The sequence below is a fragment of the Lactuca virosa genome, chromosome 6 (assembly GCF_052849685.1).
Source record: "Lactuca virosa cultivar CGN04683 chromosome 6, Lactuca_virosa_CGN04683_v6, whole genome shotgun sequence".
Taxonomy (NCBI): domain Eukaryota; kingdom Viridiplantae; phylum Streptophyta; class Magnoliopsida; order Asterales; family Asteraceae; genus Lactuca; species Lactuca virosa.
The window spans coordinates 232,212,990-232,226,837 of NC_136431.1; the positions used below are offsets into that span (position 1 = coordinate 232,212,990).

A 13,848-nucleotide genomic window follows, 5' to 3' on the forward strand; every position below is an offset into this window, starting at 1 on the left:
GTGAAAGCATTTGACTCCTCTTGGATTTGGTGACTTTTTGGTTCTTAATGCTAGTTGACTTTCACTAATTACATGCTTAATGGAAATTGTGACTTTGACTAAGGAAATTGTTATGAGCTTCTCTAACCATTTTAACAACTAAGAAAAGTCTAGGTAATCTCAAGCTTCTTGGATTACTATAGCCAAATTAAGGATTTAAATCAAGTATTGCACCATTGGATTCTAATGATGTCTTCATCAAAAGTCAAAGTGAGGAAACCTTAAGTCAACCATCATTGCCTTGTTGATTTTACATCAAACTCTTATTTTTGTTGAAATTATCTATTTAAGTCTTAGTTTAATTCTAGTTTATTTCAAGTATTTCAAAAGACCAAACCCCCAATTTTTAATTTATTGTCATTTTACAAGTATTTTTACAAAGAGATTTTTCATAGAGTTATAAAATTGAACCAATCTCCGTGGATTCGATCCCTTTACCACTATACACTATTTTAGTGTGTAATATTTAGGGTTATTAATTTAGTTGGCCTCGACAACCATCAAATTTTGGCGCCGTTGCCGGGGATTGGTTTATATTTAATCTGTTTGTTTCTCTATGCCTAGATCTCATTGTGCAGGTACTCTAGTTTAATACTCAAAAATTGAAAAAAAAGTATGGTTCGAAAATGAACACTCCTTGCATTGAAGATAAACTTTCTGAGCTAGCTCAGTTAGTTATGATGATTGAAAGTGACCAAAGTGTGCAGCCCATGCCTCTTCTTTGCAATTTTTGCGCCCAAAATGGACATCATTCCGACATGTGTCCATATTTACAAGGAGAATTGGAAGAAGTGCAAGATAAAGGAAGCTACTACCGGTCAAACCAATGGAGTTATGATCAGCCTCAACATGATCATTGGTGGGACAACAACCAAGTTTGGGGAAATAACCATTACCCAAACCCATACCAAACATGGGGAAATAACCAATACCAACCAACTCCACAGTTCCAAGAACCCTATCCTTACCCTCCTCAACAAACTGAAACGCCAAGCATATCCTTAGAGGACATTGTGAAAAGCATTGCCACTTCTACCCAAATTTTCCAGGAAACAACCCAAGTTAGCCTCAAAATCTTAGAGCAACAAATAAAACAACTTGCTCAATCAATTAGTATAATGGAAGCTCAAGACAAACTACCATCCGAAGAGAGCCCATCTCATAGCGCATTTTCCATTCCTTTGAAAGATGAGAAATGTTTTGATGGCCCAAGAGTGTTATATGAATAAGAAGAAGAAGAAGGGGTGGAAGAGGCTGTCAAATAGGAGGAAGAAATTGAGAAAGTTGTCAATGAAACTGTAAAGGAAGTAATAGAGGTTAACGAAAGAGAGGTTGAGCCACCCACTACCATTGAGAAACTAACTCCAGTGGTAGAACAACCACAAGAGCCTGAAACGATAAATATGTCGGACCCTTCAAAGGATACGTATCCCGAGAAAGAAGACGCCCAACCGGTCACCTACTCAACCACCATGTCAAAGAGGGAAGAGTTGGTCACCTTAATGAACAAGTACAAGAAAGAATATGGTTGGATGATTGCCATTATCAAAGTTCTAAGTCCGGTATGGTTCTCCCGTAAAAAGAAAGTCAAATACAAGAAAAGAGTCCCAATGGAGGTGTGGAAATTAAAAAAATGTCGACACGGGGAAAATTTGCAAGGTTAATGGACATCGATTGAAGCCATTCAATGAAGGTTTTGATTCAAATGTCCGATGTCGTCCATTTGGACGCCCCAAAGTGTTAAAGTGAAGTTTGGAGGCGTCTCGCCAAAGACATTAAAGAAGGACATTTTTGGAAAGCATTGTGCTTTCGTGTCTTTGAATTCGAATAAAGAAGTTTTGAAGATGTTTTGATGTTTCTTTTGGAGTTATCTTTGAAGAATTAAGTGTTTCCATATGTTCGGGCCCTTCCAATCTAAGAAAATGCGAAGAAACGAAGGAAAATGAAGCAAAAATTAAGATCAAGATCAGCGCGTTGCATTTATGACAGTCAAGTCCCAAAAAAAGTGTTCTTGATAAAAAATTAGTTATGTTAGTGCATTTATGACAGTCAAGTCCCAAAAAAAACAACAAAACAAAAACAAAAAAAGAGAATCCCAAGCAGATTCCAAGCCACGATTATCTTGGATGGGTGACCAGTTCAATTATTAAACAAATTTTCCTACATTTTGGTCACCCGGCGTTTGATACATATTTATTTGTTTAGGAATGTTTTGTTGTATATAGATCGAGTTGTTTCTTTTCGCAAATTGGTAATGTTAGAGAGACTGTCTAGTCGGATACTACGGGAGGTTTGGGCCAACACTAAGTGAACTGATTCCTACAATGGTGCCCGAGCGATGAAACCCAATCACATTTGAGAGTGGCCGACAGATGTGAGATCATGCAACTTTCGTGATAAGAGTGTACACTTAAAGAAGAGCTCCACTCGAGCCCATCCAGCTGATTTCTCCCTACTACAGATGTTCTTCATTGTATGCATGTTCCATTGGGGCTGCGACTGACCATCCATCCTTACTCACCTAGAGGAGTTGTCCTAGCTGTGGTTTATGGTTCCATTGTCATCAAATGAAAAATTCATGAGATAATAGCAAGATCAATTCTGACCATGTTGACTAACAGTGATCAGGTTCCGCGATTCTGTCCATTCTTTTTATTTTTCTTAGGTTAGTTCATCCCGAGTTCATTTTAGTCTTTTCTTACACACATGTAACATACTAGTACATAAAGAAACATACTCTACTGTACTCCTGTTCTAAAGCCTCGCCTCTCTTGGGTCTCGCCCCTGTTCTGCTACTGATGAGTCGTGGAACCCCGTCCACACTCGGCTAGTGGTGAGATACGTGACCTCGCCCAAACTCACCTCCCTACCAGGCACATACATGTATCGCAAAGACAACAAGTATACTCTACTATGCAACATATAACATTCCTCGGGCTTACCCCGACATCGGACCCTGGTCCGGAAACATACTACTGGCTCATGCAAGAATCACAAAGACCTCTAGCATACTAACATACCTCAGGCCTCGCCCGACATCGGATCGTAATCCGGAACATATATCATAAAAATGCCTTGGGCTAACCCCCGAGACTTCCTACTATACACAAACATAATAGGCCGACATTGTGGCCGTAGACCCATGGACACAGTGAGTAGACTCACCTTGTACTGCTAAAGTCCTGCTGATACCCCTCTGGCTGCTATCTGGCAATTCCTGAGTTGCTGATCCTTCGGCTCCCCGAGCTACCAATACCAAAATATTACTTAGTCCAAAACAATAATCCTTCTTAGGGTAAAATGACCGTTTTACCCCCCCCCCCCAGACCAACTTGATCCCTTCCTAAGGCCCAAACCATGATCTACAAAGGCCCACCACTAGGTAGGCTTCCCAAGCCCACTAGTGGCCCAATTTGCTAAATTGGGCCCAAACCCTCAAATGGTCCTTACCCTAAGCCCAAACATCTTCTTGTCCCACATTATCTGACTTCGGATGACCTACTAAGGCCCAAAGAATCAAAATCCCTTGCATGGCCCAAATCGAGGCCCAAAATAAGCCAAACCCATATCTGATGAGTACGTTGGGTGTACTCCTATATACGCTAAGCGTACTGGCTGAAGGTGGTGTACGCTGCGCGTACCTGTATGTACGCCCAACGTACTCCTCTGTTAAGCTACTTTTCCATTAAGTGCTTAATACTCCATTCCAACAACTACAATTACAGATCCAAGTCCTCTTTGACATCTTATTCCATAAAGTTGGTTACTTGGTGGCTTGCAACCCACCAAATGAGCCTAAACTTGAAATGTGACAACAAACTACCATGAAAAGGGCTAGATCTCAAGCATGTCCACAAATGAGCCCCAAAGATTGAAACTTTACTGCTTATGGGACTCACATGATACTAAGGGTGGCAACCCTGGACCTAAAATCGTGCTTGCGTCATAAAGATCCATTCTTGGGACCATAAGAGTCCACAAACTCATCCTAAGAGAGATCTAAGAGATAAATCATCAAGCTCAAGACTTTATTCCATGAAAAGGTCTGAAGTAAAGCAACAATCCCAAATCTGAACCTTCTCTTTTACACCAACACCTTGCCTTGACCTTTGCTTGCTTGAAGGGTGGATCCAAAACACCAAAAAATGCTCTCACAAAGCCTTCCAAGCTCCAAGAACACTCAAAGAAGACTAGGGTTTCGTGAAAACTATCTACGGGTGAGAAGGAGGCTGACCCTAGAGGGTATAATGTTCTTTATATAGTGTCACACCCTAAAAATTAGGGTTAAAGGACTCTGAGCGTACGTTGGGCGTACCTCTCGTATGCTGGGTGTACGCCTCTCCGCACCCACGAGCGTATATCCTTATACGTTGGGAGTAACTCATCTTACGCTGGGCGTAACCCAGCCTACGCTGGGCGTACCCAGCTAAACTTACGCATGCATTCCTTGCATGCATGGGCTGCCTTGTCACAAAATTCCATTAGGGGCTAAAATTGACAATAACTTCAAAATGCCATAACTACTTCATTCTATGTCCGTTTCCGACGAACTTGATATCAATGAAAAGGTGGCGGGAAGCCCTACGCTCCTAGCCACACCCCTAAGCCTAAAACCTTCCGGACAAAACCCGAGACCCCATAAAAGACCGAATCGCATACCCTGGGCCTCCGAAACCACAACCAAAGTACTTATCAAAACGGGGTGTTACAACTTAGTTACTTATTTAAAAAAAAACAACCACACTATTACTTTTAAAAACATAAAAAAACATCAAACCATTTTATTATTGTGGGAAAGAAATACTCCATAAAAACCAAACATTTTGAAATGACATCATTATTAAAAACTAACTACTAAGTAAGAGACCCAATCTCACAAAGTCGTACTCTTAAGATACCTACAACAATAAATAGGCGTACAACAAAGAAACAAGTGTCAGCAAATGCTTCGTGAGCCGAGAAGTTGTGTACAACCAAAGGAAAAACATACAATCCCCTAATGGGCCATCCATGAAAATTATGCTAATATAACAACCAAATAGAAAACAACATTCAACCGCATATCATAATTCATTTCAACCATTTACAATACAACGTTTCACCGTATCATTTTCATCTCAATTCAAATGATTATAATTAAAAAATTAATTCAACCGATTATTACATATAATTCAGTTCACCCGTTTATTATAGTTAATTCCTTTCAACCGATTATTATATACAATTTTAATTCAACTATTTATTGTATATAATCACCTTTCAACTGATTCTCTACTTTGCGGTTTCTTAGTGACATCCTACCCAATAAATTATCCCATTAACTACTCGCATACTCAGCCAATAAAGTGCTCTAAGTGACTCATGACTTCCACACGAAACACCAACCCCATGACTTCCACTTTCGCTACTCTGACCTGTAATGTACAAGTACTTCATGGTATCGTTTAGGATTAGTATAAATGGTGCCAATTGTACCAATATACCTCCTAATTCCCACATGATTCTTGATCCGACCACACCATAAAGCCATACCACTCCAATTTATCATACATCGGAGTGCACGCGAACCACGTGTCACACGACCATCTAGAAAGACCCTGAAACTCACAACCATTATGGATTAAGCTCTTTCAACAGATTAGACTTGCAAGGTTCTACCCATACCACTACTATACCTCAAAAAAACAACCATACATCAACATAGAGATGTTACTCATACAACGTTAACAAGTAATAAAGAATGTAATAAAATTCATGATATTATCAATATATTGTAGCATATGGCTACCAATTCTTTACACATCATAACTGAATGCAATTACAACTAGAACATAATTTGCATAACACTATGTCAACCAATTCCATGGAATAACCATACACAAGATATAAACACTATATTTTCAAACAACTATCTCAAGCATTAACAACTCTAGCATAATCCTAATTTGCATCAACAATCCACTTATGACATGTAGTTTTTTGGTTATGCCCTAAATTTAAGAAAATTATCGAATCACCTTTTTTCTTGATGCAATTCTCCTTTTACTTCAAGTCTTCGACTTACTTGAAGTTGTCAAGGTTTCAGCTAATAACTACACATACCAAACAATTATCGAATGAGGTCCAAGTTTCAATAACACACTTCAATTCTTAATAGGTTATGTATGTATGTATATATATATATATATATATATATATAAAGTTTCACAGCTCGACCCTTGTTCAATATTTTAAGTATAAAACAGAATACATAAGTCCAAATGAGCTGATATAAGACTTTCTGGAAACTAGAATCGATTTCCTACAACTTTGTTCTTGTGGAGATTTTCTCTAATTAGGACCATAATGGCCTCTACAACTCCCTTTCAAGACAGATCAACGAATTTTTCTAGCTATCTAACTTTTGACAAACATCACCAAATACTTCAAGAATTGAGAGAAGGACTTAAAGCCAATAAATATTGCATACAATTAGTCTTGAATGAAGGTTTCAAGACATCAATTGAGTACTTAATGGAAAGACCAAAGAGATGACCAAAACATGATTGAAAGTAGGATTCTTTAACACACCAAAATACAATCCTACACCCACCATTTAAGAGCTCGTTAAGCTATACATTAAGACACACTTGGGATGTCTCTTAGGTGGAATTTTAGAAAAATATCTCATGGGAAATAACTTTATTAATTCAGCTCTTACAATGGTGTTTTACTATAGAATTGGAGGTAAAAGAAACTAGGGGCAATTTTGAGAACCTTTTGAATGCTTCAAAACATGGTCTTTATGCATAAAAAAATCACATGTGAAAATCACTAGAATTGGAGGTAAAAGAAACAAGAAATATGACAATGATATGTAATTTATATACTAGTTTTAACCAACTAATTTAACTTACTATTATGCCTAAGGCAGTGTGCCTAATCGAATATAGAGTAGCACAAATAGTCGGGTATCGAACACAGGGAACGTAATTACTAGCTAATTTTATCTGTTAAAGTTACCTAAACTACAATTTATTAAAAAATGGGGTTTGTTCTCTAGTTTTTCAAGACTAGAAACTTAAACACTTAATTAAAAAGAACACGACAAAACACACAAGAAAAACTAGGAAAACAAAAGACGGTTTTTTTACCAAGATAATTAAGAGACTTTCGTTTAGATTCGATATACTTGCTTTATTGGTTGATTTAATGGAAGTGCAATGGATTAATGCTTTGTTGATTATCGATTCCTAAGGTGACTAGAATAATGTTCAGTAACCTAATCCTTTAGCAAATAAATTCATTCATACGGTGATCAAGTAGATAAACTAACAAATTTACTATTATTCGGTTCGAGTTATGTGAGACTTATAATCAATTGATATTATTAGGTTATTAAATCAATTCAATATATGATTGATCTTCATATATTAGCTCCTACATTCACTTATCCAATTTTCTATTTAACCCTAGGTTTTTGGTCAAAACACTAGTCCTACAATTTTGAAAAGCACAAGATCATAAGATTCAAGTCAATTAAGAACGATAGGTCAGGCAAACTTGATTAAACTCAGAAATAAACCGAAAAGTAGTTATCATAAACATAGAGAGGTTCTTTAATAAGCTAACATAACAAATAATCAACTTAGCATAATCAAATCCATAAATCAACTCATAAATAAGCAAGTAATCTAGTCTAAACGAAAGTTAGGGTGTTTAGCCCATAAGTTCAGCAAATAAACATGTAAAAACAATGTTCACTTTGGAAGACATGATCAAATCAAAGTAAAACAAGTGAAAAGGAGTAATGTTGCCTTAGATCTTTCAAAAATCAAACTAACAATCAAATTCTGAACTTCAAATCCTTCAAGGTTCGTATCTGATTTCTAGAAGTAGATAATAGCCTCCAACATCCGTCCATTTTGAGAGAAAAATTGATCTATTTATAATTTTCCAAAAATCAGTGCACCACGGCGTGATTAATGGCCACCACGTTGTCGTTTGGTGTAAAAATTGCATATCCGACAAGTTATAGAATTATCGGGAATCTTCACTTCACCACGGCACAGAGATGTTAACACACCGTGGTTCTTCAATATTTCTTCTTCTTTTTATCTTAGTCTAAATTCCTATCTTCCAACTTCCAATTAGCTTCCTTTTTTTATCCAAACATGTCTTTTCCTGCTAATACACAAAACATAGCAAATTAAGTATCTTTTGTCCTAAAAATGGGCATAGTTAAGGCTATAGTATTAAGATATGATATATATATATATATATATATATATATATATATATATATATATATATATATATATATTACTATTATATAAAACATATTACACTTTTCTTGAAATTTAAGAGGTACTTGAACCATACTTTTCTTGAAAATGGGCATAGTTAAGACCATACTTATTACTTACTTTACATATATGTATCATTTTAATTACTAACTTGACATATATTACTTACTTGATATATATATGTATCTGTTTCATTATTTAAAAAAATAAACATTAACATCATTTCTCTTATTTCACTGTTAACTCATATTTTCTCTCAACCCAACAGCCATAAACCCTAATTTGAGAGTTGTCGTCATTTCACTCATCCTTCTTTCTCCTACACCAGCATGTGTTGCATCATCAAGTTAAGGTGCATATTTGAATAGTTAACACCCCGGGCCAAGTTGTCGTGGTACCTATACATTGCCATTTTGTAAGGATCCATTGACATTTCGTCCTTGGTGGGAATAACTGCAGGTTACTCTTGCATATCATCGAGCCTTTGCCTTACGCGACGCCCTCGTTCTAGTTGTTCTACCGCCTCATCATCGGGAATGGAGAAATGACTACCACCATTGTCTTGCACAATGTCCACCCTTCTAAATAAAAGGTTGTTAAATACAACAGCCGACTCAAAGTAAGAAAAATAGCCTCCCTTCTCTCAAGTATTCCATAAGAGCGGGATAATCTAGTAATCAAAACACCTCCACAAATCATTGCCCTTTTCTTATCCTTCGCCGCTCTTTCATCCAAAACTCCACCTCACAATGTATGTTGCAAAAAACCATTGGGGTGATGATGCTCCAAAGAAAGAAAATCTATAGACTCGAGACCTTATCCCCCTCATTATTTTGATTAATAGTATATGTAATTAAACAGTGAAGGAGGCGATGAATAGGTGACCTAATATCACCTTCTTGTGTGGTCCCGGGAACATAAACCCCATTTGCTATTTTGCTCCACCTAGTACTATCACGGATGCCATCCGGAAGATTTTTATGGCACTAGTCAATAAAAACATCAAATCCCTCAATCATCACTACATATTGGTTGTACAAATCCAATCTCCATGCGAGTTCCGCCAAGCTACATTCCCTCTTTTGCCACCCGAACAAAAAGTTAAATTTTCTGAATCGTATATGTCGGTACGCTTAATAAATCGAAGAGTGGCCAAGAACTCCAAACATAAATCCTTAAACACAGGTTCTTACATTCTAAAAAGTTTCCTCTAAGCGGTGCATGTAACACTTCATCCTTAACAAACAACTTGGTTAAGTATGGTTCAAGAGCTTCCACGAATCCAACTTCCTGTAACCAATCCCAATCCTGAATCCACTTCATTGGATACATCAAAATCTCGATTTTTCAAATTGGCTAACCGGTTTCTCCATTCCACCATAACCAGTGGGGCAACCACTTCGGGAAAGTTGAACCAAGGGAATGTGAGGCGCTCCCTAGGGTCTTGTTGTTGAGTTCGTCGCCCTCTATGAATTTTCTGTAAAAATTAAAAAAAAAATAATAAAAAATCCAAAAAAAGCAAAACATGAATTAGAATAAAAAACATGCAGGCTCTCTGTAAGGCCAACACAACGTGTTTGCTGACCAACACGCCACGGTTGACGAATAGGGTGAGGAATCGGGTTTCAAATCGCATGAACACCATCAAGATTAAATCAAAATAATTGCAGGGGTTTGTTTGGGTTACCAAGATACACCATAAGTCGTGATTTTCATGGACGAAAATACCCCAAATACAAACCATATTTGAAACCCTAAATCCAATAAAAATCCTCTAAATGTGTCTATATAACCAATTAGTGCAAAACGAAACTCTAAATCATACTAAAGGAATGATTCTTAGTTAAAAGTTCTTACCTTTTTGAAGAAAATTGTGGAGATTTGAAGGAATTTTGAAGATGGATTTCGTGGTGGGGGCAAACTCAACGTGTAGGAGTCGAGTAAAGTGAAATGTGAAAAGTTTTTGATTTCTAGGTTTAACAAACTTAAGTTATAGCGTAAAATGAAACCACAACGTGTTTAAGGGGAACACGTCGTGCTGTTCGAAATATACTCGTTAATCGATTAAATCCAGCTGATCACGGCGTGTTTATTAGAGAACACGCCGTGTTGATAAATTGTTTCGTTTTCATTTTTTCGATTTTAACCACCACACTTCACACTTGTTACCATGCTTGCCCTCACAACCTGAATTAGTAACAGAAAGAAAAGAGTGAAAAATCCTTTTTCAACAAAATAAAACAAAAAACAAAAGAAAAGAAAATGGAAAGAAAAATACAAACTCAAAATCACGGGTTGCCTCCCGGAAGCACTTCTTTTTTAGGAGTCGTGAGCCAGACTCCTTCCCGCCTTACGTTATGAAGGCTACCCCTAGTGCACATTTTCTCCTTCTTTTTCCTTACTTGGAATTCCTTCTTCATAATGTTTCACCCGATGTCCATTAACTTTGAAAGTAGTTACATCTTCTTCGATTAGCTCGATAGCACCATGCGGAAATACTTGCTTCACAATAAACGGACCGTACCATCGTGTCTTTAATTTTCCGGGAAAAAAATTCATTCTTGAATTGAAAAGGAGGACCTTTTGACCCGTTTCAAACTCTTTGTTTCCTTTTAACCAAGCATCATGCCATCTTTTCGTTTTATCTTTGTAGATTAAAGATTTTGTGTATGATTCATTTCTTAACTCATCCAAGGCATTCAATTGCATTAGGCGATTGGTGTATAATTTGGTCAATTCAAAGTTGCATGTCTTCAAAGCCCAATATGTCTTGTTTTCAATTTCCACACGTAAATGACAATTTTTACCAAATACGGTTCAAAATGCCAATAATGCATCATCAATTTTTTCCGACCACTCCTTCTTGTTGCTCCTGACCGATCGTTCTAGAATCCTTTTTAATGTTGATTTGTGACTTCGGTTTGCCCACTTGTTTAAGATGGTATGGTGTTGAAAATCTATGATGTACACCATATTTTTGTAATACTTTTCCAAGTTATTCATTTGCAAAGTGGTCCCTCGATCACTTATTAGTGCCTTTGGTACACCAAAATGTGAAAACAATCTTTTTAAGAACTTCACTACCATACGAGCATCGTTTGTTAGTAAGGCTTGTGCTTCCGCCCATTTTGACACGTAATCGACCGCCGCTAAAATGTATTTATTCCCTCGAGAAGCCAGGAATGCTCCCATAAAATCGATACCCCAAATATCGAATACTTCACAAACTTGGATGCTATTTTGGGACATCTCGTTTCGGGAAGAAATGTTGCCCGATCGTTGGCATGAATCACATTCTTTGACAAATTTTGTATCGTCCTTGAAAATCGTAGGCCAATAAAATCCTGAATCGAATATGTTTTTCACTGTGTACTGCGCTCCGTGATGTCCTCCGATGGGTCCGCTATGACAATGCATCAAAAATATCTACACTCGAATATGAATCTTCTTATTATTGAATCTACACATCTCCTATACAAATAAGATTCATCCCAAAAGTAGTACTTGACTTCCGAATACAATTTCTTCCTTTGTTGATGGGTTAAACCTTTTGTGAGGTAGCTACTAGCTAAGTAATTGGCAATATATGCATACCAGGCTCTTCCCCATGGATCACCATTATATATTCTTTAGGAAAGTCGTCTCCAAGTTTGTTTTCTTCCAATCCATCCATTTCAGGGTTTTTCAATCTCGAGTGGTGATCGGCCGCCACATGTTCCATACCCTTTTAGTGTCACACCCCAAAACCGGAACGACAGAATCGTTCGGGGGTGGAGGACGTCATGTACAGTATCACAACAATGCATAGTAGTAAACAAGCAACAACATCATCCATTTAATACATGTGTGTTCTGTCAAGTTTAATAGACACCAAAAATATAAATCAAAATGAAAGATGAGTCTTGAACGAGCTCCATCTTCTCAAAACCTGACACCGGTACCTGTCTACTGGTGACCTGAGAATACAAGTTATTTTGAAAGAGTTTATCAGCTTTAAAGCTGGTGAGATCATAAGTATTTTAGTGTCTGTGTTTGTATGAAAGTGTTTGTAAGTATGTGATGTACAAGTTTGTAAATGTTTGTAAAGGTTTGTAAGTGTTTGAACTTTCCTAGAAAACCCTATGTTTTCTACTAAAAGTAGCCTTCTACCAAGGCATCAAGTGTTTGTATGTAAGACTCTTGTAAGAGTATGTATTTTCCCAAATCTGACTATCATTAACCAAAAATATAGTTTCTACATTACTGTTCCTTGTGTGAAGATCACAAGGTGAATGCAATGGGGAAATAAAATAGTACTGTACTGTTGTATTAAGTAACTACTGATGTACTAACTACCTTAAACCAATTGTTATTTAAAGTACCATGTGATCGACCTGTACCATACTACCGACTAGAAACACGACGATGTAAGACGTCAGAAGAAATGACGTTTGGCACCCGTAGACTTGCAAGTCCCACTGTAGCGAGCAGCAAGGTGTAGGATAGTCAATCTAGTATAGATCTATACACAAACTCAATGCTCTCCACTTAAGGAGATTCTGGATACAAAACGAGCCATGACAGGTGATGCCATGCCCCGTTACGTGGCTCACATAACTGTAGTAGTGTTCTTGTATATGTATTGTGTGTACTAGCTGTATTGTATGTTCTCTCTATGTCTAGTATGTATGTATGTTCTCTCTATTTCTCGTAATAGTATGTTCTCTTGTATAATGTATAGTATGTACTAGCTGTATTGTATGTTCTTTCTCTGTCTAGTATGTATTGACTCATGTATGAACTGACTCATTGTATGTTTCACTGTTCTAGTAATAGTATTGTAACTTCCTAAACTATACCTATTATAGTTTACTAGTAATGTTGTTTGTATGTATGAACATGTTTGTATACCTTTGGTACCCAAAGGTATTGAACTGAATGAAGGAACTTTTATATCTATACACATATACATAATATATAACTAAAATTCAAACGACCTTCGGACAAATAACCGATACCCTAAGTCCACAACCAAACAAGGAACAGGAAACAAGGCGAGCTATCAGTCCTAAGTCCTTTCAATCTTACTTATATAACTATATCTATATAGATACACATTTGACAAAATATAAGTTTAAAAGAGTTTGAAAATAAAATATTTAACATGTAAAAGAGTTTGCAAAATAGTTTGGAGTAGTTTGTTTGATAACACAGTTTGAAAAGTAAGAAATCCACTTGTTTGGTAGTTATTAATCACATGTGATTGATATAATAACTATAATAGTTCAACTTGTATTCCCCCCCATAAAAGCATTTAAAATCAATTAAAAGGTTGATTAAGGGGTATGAACTCACCTGTAGTGAGTGGTTTGGATGAACGGATGTTATAGGATGCTAAGTGTCAAGTGAAGACTTGAGCACACACAAGGATCCTAGTTAACATATAATAACACATATATGTATCCAATTAGTCATTAAACAACTAATTAACCAAGTTAAGACATCCTTGGAATTGAAAAACACTTGATTCAAGTGCTATAAGTGC

General features: G+C 36.8%; 1 protein-coding gene across 1 annotated transcript; it reads right to left on the reverse strand.

The window, feature by feature from the left end:
* Window positions 1-11,141: 11,141 nt before the first annotated feature.
* LOC145122370 (uncharacterized) lies at window positions 11,142-11,573 on the reverse strand. Its single transcript, XM_079057978.1, has one exon. The coding sequence runs from the start codon at window positions 11,571-11,573 to the stop codon at window positions 11,142-11,144; it is 432 nt and encodes a 143-aa protein (XP_078914104.1).
* Between the last annotated feature and the right edge of the window lie 2,275 nt (window positions 11,574-13,848).

Excerpts from the sequence above, each read along its gene's own strand:
- LOC145122370 (XM_079057978.1), bottom strand. The coding sequence starts at position 11,573 with ATGTCCCAAAATAGCATCCAAGTTTGTGAAGTATTCGATATTTGGGGT.